Below are 10,348 nucleotides of genomic sequence, written 5' to 3' on the forward strand. Positions count from 1 at the left end.
CCCCCCCCCCCCCAGCACTGCATGCAGAGCTCTGCTACATGGGGATACCATGGTGCTGCTCCTAAGACCCACCCCCCATCTTAGCCATGGGCTGCAGGGTGGGGGTAGATACCTTATGCCAAACAGTCCATCTATCAGCTGGCCAGTGACCCAAAAGTGAATACAAAATGGTGAGCTAGACAAACAAGATTTTCTCCTAAAAAGTATACTATTCTGGGAGATGGAAGCTAGATGATGGGAGGCTAAAGTGGGCATGGGACTGGACAGTCAAAGTCATGTGCAGGCAGAAGTTACAAAGAGATGTAACCATGAGTAAGTGACTGGTTACAGTACAGAAAGGGCACAGAAGAGCCAACACCAAGGAAGATTAGTGTTGAGTTCTAGTACATGTCCCTTTCAATAAACCTTTTATTTTTCTTGCGATAAGTCCAAGCAGGTCTCTTTCAACCAAAGAAGATTTAAGAAGCATCAGCACCACCCACACAAGACTGAGAGCACAGAAGGAAATAACAAAGCCAGAATGCACCATTTCAACAGGGCCCAGGATGTCATTAACCCCAGAAAAGGCTTCAGGCTTGGGAAAGCATGTCACTGTGCTCAGGTTTAGACATCTGTGCTTGGGAAGGCTGGCAGATGTATGGGGCTTTCTATTTCTCTTCCTTTATTTGCACGTTCCTTTTCTGAGGCCCTAACAAAGTGTCCAGAGAACACCCAGCCATAGGGTCAAAGTACTTGGTTCTAGGAGTAAAGATAAGCAGGGACATTTTATAACCAGAGTGGCTGCTCCCACCCTCTCGGCTCAGGGATGGTACAGAGCCTTTTATCACCTTTTTGCTTTCAGCACAGGATAGGAGGAGGCAGCACCTTGTGGATCAGAAGAAATCATGGCTCCTGACCAGTATATTGCCTTAATAACGCCAATCTTTCTCTCCTACCCCCATTACCAACATTTCATCCATTTCAGTTAGGGTTTTCCAGAAACAGTCTTGGTTTGTTACACCTGCTGCCCTGGTGTGGTAACAATTCACAGTGCTCATGGTCACTTTCATTCAAAGTATCCCAACCTGGCAACAAATTATGCAGCCAACCTAATTTTGGTGCAAGCCCCCATCTTCTCCCATGTTATGTACAACTGGTGGAAGAAGAAAAAAGGAAACCTGTAGATCAATCACAAGTATGCAAACAAGTTTAGTTTTCAGGGGCTCCTGGGTGGCTCAGCCAGTTGAGCATCTGACTATTGATTTTGGCTCAGGTCATGCTCCCCTCGTCATGAGATGGGGGCCCATCTTGAGGTCCATGCTGAGCGTGGAGCCTGCTTGGGATTCTCTCTCTCTCTCTCTCTCTCTCTCTCTCCTTCTCAAATAAAAAAAGTTTAGTTTTCAGAGATGCTGAAATGTGAAAAAGTTAGTCTTGTAATAAAATACGTAATTCTTACAGATCAAAAGAATTATCAGTGTTTAAGGCAAGATTTAGACCCAGACAGTCTGACCCCAGTCCTGCCTTACGCACATCCTCCTGATACAATTACTAAGGGCACTGAATCAGTGCACAGTCCCCCAAGGGAGCCCCATGCTTGCAACATTCCCCCACACATCTCCATCCTATATGCAGAAAGGGTCCTCTAAAGCTTCAAACTTCCCCCTTTGCCTCACTATCTAAACTCTTCAATGATTCTCCACTGCCCTCAAGAACAAACCTTAACTCCAATACCAGATGCCAGGATCAGCAGAATGGTGCCCCTGCTTTGGTCTCCGGCCTCATCTCTGACTGCCCCGCCACCCGAAACTCCACAAGGCAGCCCTCCTGAATTCCTCGGTGCCCACAAGTCACAACCTTGGTACCCGGACAGCCCAGAAATGGAAGCGGGCCGGGCACATGGAGAAACAGGAAGTAGTAGGAAAAGAGACACCAGACCCACATGCCACCCCCCCCCCCCCACAGGTCCCAAATTTGCACACAACTACCCCTAATGCTTGGCCATGTCTCCAACATCAATTGATACATTATACCAAATCCCTCCAATTTTAAAACAAAAATAAACTTTACAGAGTTAAGCCTAAGAAATCTATGCCTTCGTGACTGGTGCTGAAGTGCTATTCTTTTGGAACCATTTTTGAAAGAGGCAAAAGCTGGCCGTGTCACCTGCACACTGATCCAAGTCTGCAGTCAGAATACCAGGAAGCTCTGTCCTCCAGGAGCACCCCCCCGGAGCCCACCCTGCAAAAGCAATGCAATTTCACAACTTCAGAATACCCGAAACGCTACAGTCAGTGCTCCACACTTGGGCAGACAGCAAAAGGCACCTGGGACTGGCTGTGACTACAGTCTATTCTTTAGGTGTCCCGCCACCTCAGATCTTTGACGCACATGAGGTCCAGAAGCCATCACTACTAAGTAAACACGAAGATGTGCAAACATTTCTGGAATGAGCCACATCCAGGATGGTGCAACAGAGCTCACCATGTGACCTTCCCCACTGCTACCTTGGGCTTCTACAGACCTTCACTTCACGCCCTCTTCTTCACGCCCTCTTCACGCCCTGTAGAATAATGTAGAACTGGGGTACAGGAGGCAGGCTGTGGACTGTCTGAGCCTCAAGTGCTCCAGATGTAAATGGAAAATGATCATCTCGGTCCCACGTGGTTGGTGCAAAGATTCAAGGGAACAAAACATATGGAAAACACCAAGCTAGTGCCTAACCCTGAGATGGCAGCAAACAATACATGTGTATCAGATCTGAGAAGGGAAAATGCTTCTAGCTTAGTAAAGCATAAAAAAATGCAAGTAAAGTTAGCTTCAAATTCACCGTAAGAAAAATAACCGTTGTGAGCCAACCATATCATTATGTCAAATGTACTCTCTGTAACCACATATGAGATTTATCCCTTTTCAGAGAACAATAAATCAAGGTTCAACCAAGTTCAACAGTTTTGTAAAGCAAGAGCCTGGCAGACCCAGAATTTGAATATTGTTCGATTTGAATGCAGAACTCACACCCTCTTCTCTGTTACCCTGTTTCCCAGAGCCTGAAGCCAGCCAGGGAAGGAGTCAGATAAGAGCCTGGAGAAGACAACCTGGTACACAGATCAGTACACCTGAGTCAGCACAAGCCACTCAGGGCAGAGAGACTGGGAAATGCAAGCAATCAGTGTAACCGGATGTTTCCGCCCAAATAGGATCCTTTAGCAACAGTTTAATGTTTTAACAGCCTAGGTGGCTTGTCAGCATGAGGCAGGTGACTTGCTCGCCTCTAATTGTAATTAAGCAAGTTGCTCTTGACCTCTCCGTGATGTTCCCTTACACGTGTCACGAAGACAATACAACCTCCTTAGCAGTAATGTTGCAAGGGCTAAAGAAATGGTATGCAGAGATCACGGTGCATAGGGTCTCTGCGCACATGCGAAATGAACAGTCTTATTATGAAAGTCCTTTCACAACTAGACTTGTTACAGCCCCTTCCTTCCTCGCTTGCCTCGATTGTCTGCATCGTTGCTCAACTTCTGTTACTTACCTGCCCTTCCCTCTTCTCTATGAACCGCACTCAGTCACTGAGACCACAAAAGCTTACTGAATACCTTGTCAGGCGAGCTGGGGAAACTGGTGATGCATAAGAAAATCTTCGGCCTCAATGAGCTCACAATCTTCTATTTGTGAGAGAGGGAAGAAGACAGACAATAAATAAATATACAAAGAAGAAACACAATAAATCACCAGACTTTAAAACGTTAGCATAATAAAGCAAGTAAGGGGTAGAGAGACATCTCTGGGGAGAGGCAGAATCAGATAAAATATTCAGGGAAAGCCCTGTCTGAAGATTTAACATGGAGTCAGAGAGCTAATGAAGGAAGAGAACAGGCCTGGGAGCAGAGGAAACAATGTTTCAGAAGGAGAGCACAGCAAGCCCCCCAGTGCAGGAACAAGCACAGCCACTGAGAGGACCAAAAACACAGCCCAAATGCAGCATTCACATGCCCTAGTACAATTCTTGGTTTGCACGCCAATTTTGCCACCAAACTCTGAGCCCCCTGAGGGTAGGGGCCATGTATCTCCCATCTGCATTCACTCAGTCATGTAGCAACCTCGACATGCCCAGCATTCTCGTCAACATTGGGTTTACAGGGAAGAACTAAACTGACATAGTTGTCGCCTTCAGGGAGCTTATACCCAATACCACCAGGCACAGACCAAGTGTTCAGAAAACCAACTACACGAACAATACTTGCAGGGCGCCTGGGTGACTCGGTCAGTTAAGTGTCCGACTTCGGCTCAGGTCTCATGGTTCGTGAGTTCATGCCCCGAGTTGGGCTCTGCTCTAACAGTACAGAGCCTGCCTGGGATTCTCTCTCTCTGTTACTCCCCGCAACACCCCCCCCCCCCCAAACCCATGTGCTCGCTCTCTCTCTCAAATAAACTTAAAAAAAAAAAAAAAAACCTCACTAAATAAACTTTTTTTTGTTTAATGTTTACTTTTAAGAGAAAGAGAGACAGAGCCCAAGCTGGGGAGGGGCAGAGAGGGAGACACAGAATCTGAAACAGGTTCCAGGTTCTGAGCTGTCAGCCCAGAACCTGACACAGGGCTTGAACCCACGAACTGCAAGATCATGACCTGAGCCTAAGTTGGATGCTTAACTGACTGAGCCACCCAGGTACCGCAATAAATAAACTCTTTTAAAAAATGAACAATATTTGCTTGGTTTTTAGTTAGGATGGAATTCTATGCATGCTGAGTTCTAGGCTTTCTACAGCCCATCCTCCTTCCTCATTTGTCTAGAAGATCACCTTCAGTTACATACCTGCCTCTCCCTTCTCCATACAAAAAGGGGTGGCAAGAACTGACTCCTGCACTTTCCCCCACGTTCTCTCTCCCCTCTGCCTTTTTGCACACTGCCCACCCCACCTGCAGTGCCCTCCCCACTTCCTCTTCACCAGACTAACTCGAGTATTATCTCCCAAAGTTTCATTAGGATATTGATTTTACAATTTGCTCAAACGTGGGCAAATCTCTCAAGTTCTTGAGGCAAAACATTTCCATCGAGTAACAGAAAGTGATAAATCAAGTGACAATCCCACACTGAGTAGTAAAGAGAACTGAAGGACAAATGATCTGAGGTTAGGTAGATAATTTCTCTTCCTTCCCAAAATATGAGGTATTATTTCAGTGACTTTCTGGGCATTGTGCCTGCGGAACAGGGCTACGATACACAGGCAGCAACGTTCTCACTACCGGGGGTCTGCGCACTCCATCCCTGGCCCATAAAAGATCAGTTTCATTTACAGTAAACAAAACCAATTTGGGACACTTAAAGGTCTTCCCCACACAGAAGGTCAACAGTTTAGCTTCTAAATTATCTGAGATAGATTTCTTCTTCTAACAGAAGAAATTGCAGCTGTAAAAAAAAAAAAAAAAAAGTCAGATATTTATTCTTTTAGGCAAAAGGCACAAATATGTGAGTCACAACTTCCGGCCCAACCTCCACAGGCTCATTTAGCTGATAAGGACTTACACGGGACCTTTAGTCCTTCACTTCTAAAAGCCATGCATCCCTCTTTCTCCTCCTACATCCTGAAGGAGCAGAAAATTAAGCTGGAGCCACCCACTTAGAAGAATACAACAGCAGGGGCATGGGTTTAAACAGTTTCCTTCAAAACCATGTGTTCCTCTAGGAGTTCCTGGACAGAAGCTCTGGGCTTTGCAGAGAACCACACAACAACTCCACAGCTGGGGACCTGACAGGCAGTGTTTCCCACAAGGTCTACCCTTCACCACACAGCAGCTCCGCAAACCCCACCCTGCCATTATGAGAGGGAACGTGTGCAGAAGGGCAACAATACCACCTTTGGGATTATCATTAACCATTGAAACTCTGTGCCCTCAACCGAAATTCCCATGTGACATGACCTACAGAGTGGGCTCATCTCTGTGCCCACCGCAGCCATGTCATGCTGTATGACATTGCCATGTAGTACAGCATCCTGTTCTACTGGTGGACTATCTGGACCCAGCAACATAGCCTTTACATGTGAAAAATCCCCTAACAATGATGAGATCTTTACTAGAGTACTGAGTTCACAGAACATTCCCCCTAAAAGTTTCAAAGCCAGCCTACGTCTGCAGTAGGAATTATACAGTACAGTAATTACATGCCTAATCTTTAGCAGCCAGGACTGGGTTTCAGACCCAGCTATTTTTTTACTAGCTAAATAACTTTGAGCAAGTCACTTATCCACTCTAGACTCTTAAAAGCTCCTTATCAGATGCTGCAAATCCCCACATTATCTGGCCCCTGCCTACCTCAAGCTACTACTGGTACTACTACTTTCCCATCTTTAACTATTTGGACATGTTGAGCTCACTCCCGCCTCAGGGCCTTTGCACTTGCTGTCTTCTATGCCTAATACCCTCTTCCCCAAAGTTTCACCTGGCTGGCTACTTTTGGTTACTCAGGTCTCAGCTCAAATGTCAAAAAGTCACCTCCAAGATCTCATAAACCTAATATTGAACGTGTGACTACATATTGTACAATTCCATTTACATAAGTACAGAAAGGAACGAGACCATGGTATGGTGGTGTAAGTGTAGGGACTTGGTGACCCTTTCCAGGGTGGAGGCAGCAACAGGTAGAAACACCAGGGGACCCTCGGGGTTGCCACTAAATGATTAGTTTTTTTATCTGAATCTGGTGACCTGGGCATATTCCGTTTGTGAGAACCCTTCAAGTTGGTCATTTATAATATGTACATTTTCAGTACATGTGTTACATTGCAACAAAAAAATCAAGCCAAAACAAAACAAAACAAAAACCCCACCTTATCAAGTTGGTTTACCTTGACCACCTAATCTACGTACACCTTCTTGGCTAAGCTATTCATTCTCCATCCCAGGATTCTATTTTACCTTTGTGTAGCATTTGTCCCTGGCTGAAATCATCATCATTATTTATGTATGTATGTACAGTCTAGCCCTTCCCCACCCCCATTAAAATCAAGTATGATGTGGCCATGTGCTCTGCCGGCTATGTTCTCTACCCCCAAATATCAGCACCTAGAACAGTCCTGTCCTAGGTATAGACTGAATAAAAAATGTATGTAAAATAAGAAATGGCTAAAGCAGGCTTTCTAAGACTACAACATCAATCATAAGTCAAATAGCTGAAGCCAAGAGCAGAGGAAATAAGAAATTTCAATGACATTAAACCTCGGGAATATGTGTCAAATGTTAAATTTAACTACAGGGTGGGTGAGGGGAGGGAGCTAAAGTGTCATTCTAGGGACATCTTTTTGAGTGGTTACAGTTATTTCTCAAAGCAGAAACTGGGCCTTTTATCTCTGCATACCCAACAGCTCTGCACGAGGCCCTAGTAAAAACTAGGTGTGAGGCAAGAGTGGCAACAAATTTCTCAAAATACTTAGGATTTTTAAGGTTCGTGGGAAAAGGGGGTCATGTTCAACTGTAATGTTTGCCGTGGCCAAGGGAGTAGGTACGCACAACACCAAAGGAGACTCTGTTGGAAGAGATACTAAGAAGTACCCAAGAATTTAAAAAGTATCTTAAAAGTCATGAGCAATACTCTCCTAATACTGTCAATTCTAAGAGATTTATAAAAAAAAAAAAATTTAGGGGCGCCTGGGTGAATCAGTCGCTTGAGCATCCGGCTTTGGCTCAGGTCATGATCTCGCAGTTCGTGAGTTCGAGCCCCACATCAGGCTCTGTGCAGACAGCTCAGAGCCTGGAGCCTGCCTCAGATTCTGTGTCTCCCTCTCTCTCTGCCCCTTCCCCGCTCACGCTCTGCCTCTGTCTCTCAAAAATGAATGAAGTTAAAAAAAAAAAATTGTTTTTTAATTTAAATGTCAGTAGTTCTAGGACTTGGATGTTATATAGTTGCTACTTGATAAGCAGACTAACCTCAATGCTAACATGACGCATTTTAATGAAGTCTACACTCACCAAGCAACAGCCCGGTGTAACAGAAACTTAAAAGTAAACTATTCTGGAATGGGGCTCTGCCACAAACTCTCTTTATAACTTTGAACAAGTCATTGAATTTCTTTAGGCCTCAATTTTCCACCTGTGAAATAAGCTGGTTGCACTAGATACTGGCTAATGTCCATTTCTGGTTCTTGGGCACTAAGTACTAACCTGAACTTCTAAAAAATTCTCATCTTTGAAACCTTGTGCTTACAGGGTAACACATCATCCAAGAGTGATGTAAATCAAAGCTGCTGGATGGAGCGAGGTAACAGAACCTTTTGCCCAGTCCTGCCAAACCAAGGCTATCTGTCCCCAGACAGACTCCCTGGAGTGTTGCGTTCAGATCTCACTTCTTGGTTAGGCAGGAAGCCCTGCCACACTTCGGCTAAACACTTGGGTTCCTTGTACAATTAAAGCTTTGAGTTTTCACTGCCCAGGGCCCCATGTGTCTCATCAATTCAAGCCTGCACTCATAGTTAGCACTACAGTTGTTTTTTGTAACACTTAAATAATGAATAGGACTTGATCACCTGGAGGTATTCTCCTCACTGCATTACAATAGTTATTAGTGATTTTAATTAGACAAAACTGCCATTCCTTTCCACTATCCCACCATACTGTCAAGTGCCTATTAAGGCTATTACAGTAATAAGTATTAGCACCTTTTAAATTTACGTTAACAAAAACAGAGAAATGAGAAGTCAGGAAATGAGAGAGGAAAAAAGAAAAAAAAACAAAACCTTGCATATAATTAGCCAACGCTTAGAGTAACCCAAAGAATCATTGGTAGCTATCTTATAAATGTCCTAAAAACTATGCTATGCATATCCTGGTTAAAATTGCATGTGATAATTTGACTCTCATAAATTAAAAACGGGGAAAATGAACAAGGACGTTGCTCAGCTGTGGCTGAGCCCCACGCTGCCCTTTCTTTAAAGGGGGCAAGAACTTATCTGTGGACAATCAGAAGTTGAGCAGTTGAGTGATTTCTCCAAGAACCATCACCAACTTTTAACCCCCCAAAAGGCTTCTGAATACTTCGACTCGTGCCATTCTGCAGAAACTACAATCTACAGGAGGCCAAGTTTGAACAGCTACTCGGCATCCACCCGCGGCCCCTTAGCTTTCTATTCTCTATAAACGAGGAGAAAGTGGACAGGGGGAATGCTCTGACGTGTGTTTGTGACGAGGCTGATTCCTCGTTGTAGGGAAAGGAGAGCGTTTCCCACTTTCCTCCTCGACCCCCGCATTTTGCCAACTCAGGCGCCCCTGAAATCTGCAAAAACAGTCCCCCCGGAGAAAGTTCCTCAGGGAGGTGAATCATTAATACCAGCCAGGCTGGGATGGGTTTCTGGGCATGTTCTTCACGTGGCCTAACACACGCGCTCAGAGGTCGAGACGTTTCTAAAGGAGAGCTGGCAACGTGGATGGTAAAACCTCAGGTCTCCTAAACCCGGCCCGAGAACTTCTCGACTTGCCAGGCGGAGCCAGGTGCGGTGCCGGCGCCCTCCGCGTGGGCCCAGGGAACCGACGCCAGCGACTGCTGAGTGCTGGGTGGCGCCCTCCTCGGCCCCGGGGCCACACCCGAGCGGGGGCTGGGGAGGGGGGGGGGTCTCCCACGCGCCCGGGAGCAGCTCCGCGCGTCGCCTCCGGGGGTGCAGCGCCCGCGCCGCCGGGCACCCGCTGCCGGGAGGAAACAGGCGGCGGCGAGGACGACGAGGGCCGGGAGGACCCGGGCAGGCGGCCGCCCCGCCAGCGCCCTCCGCGCGGCTCCAGCCACCGGGAGCGCTCACCTGGGACCTGGCCGCCAGCAGCGGGGGCCGGAGCGCCAGGTCTCGCAGAAGTTTCCGGGCCTGCGCTGCCACGGGGGACGCCATCTTAAACAGGAAACTCGGCGCGGGGGAGCCGACTGCGCGCGGGCGGCCGAGGTCGGAGGAGGAGGAGGGAGGAGGAGGAGAGGGGCGGGCCCGGCCGGCCCCCGGCCGCCCCCGCGCCCCGGCGCGCGGCCCCTCTGCGCGCGGCCCCGCCCCGGCGCCCCACGCCCCACGCCCCACGCCCGGCGGGGCCAGCACCGCCCCCGGTCCCCGACCCCGCCCCGTCTTCGCCTTTAGCCTGCGGGGGTCTTTTGGCCTTGTCACCGCGCCACCCACTGTGGGCATCAGCAGATCCCCAGCCCTGCGGTCGTGGGGTTTAAACTCTACCGAGGACCAAAGGGCAAGCGAACAGTAGTCACTGCCGCGAGCGGTGGAACTGTAACCGGGGGCCTTCGGAGCTCAGATCTCGTCTCGGGGTCTCAGAGGAGCCTGTGCACGCTGTGTCTGAGCTGGCACTTGAAGGAATAAAGGGGAGGCGAGGGTTCTGGCGAAGGCGGTGGAAGCC

The 10,348-nt window shown here is 47.7% G+C and overlaps 1 protein-coding gene across 5 annotated transcripts in view; it reads right to left on the minus strand.

Annotated features, from left to right (window-relative positions):
- The window catches only part of SUCLG2 (succinate-CoA ligase GDP-forming subunit beta), a 330,084-nt gene extending 320,164 nt beyond the window's left edge, over positions 1–9,920 (minus strand). For 4 of the 5 annotated variants that reach the window (XM_042929928.1, XM_042929931.1, XM_042929932.1 and 1 more), the window contains exons 1-2: positions 9,763–9,920; positions 3,576–3,644 (exon numbers count right to left, since the gene is read on the minus strand). In XM_042929928.1, coding sequence (XP_042785862.1) covers positions 3,576–3,644; positions 9,763–9,846 — 153 coding nt within the window. In that variant the 5' untranslated portion in view covers positions 9,847–9,920. The remainder of the gene's footprint in view (positions 1–3,575; positions 3,645–9,762) is intronic. The other variant, XM_042929927.1, reaches the window with a different exon arrangement.
- Positions 9,921–10,348: the final 428 nt, after the last annotated feature.

The sequence above is a fragment of the Panthera leo genome, chromosome A2 (genome assembly GCF_018350215.1).
Source record: "Panthera leo isolate Ple1 chromosome A2, P.leo_Ple1_pat1.1, whole genome shotgun sequence".
NCBI lineage: Eukaryota > Metazoa > Chordata > Mammalia > Carnivora > Felidae > Panthera > Panthera leo.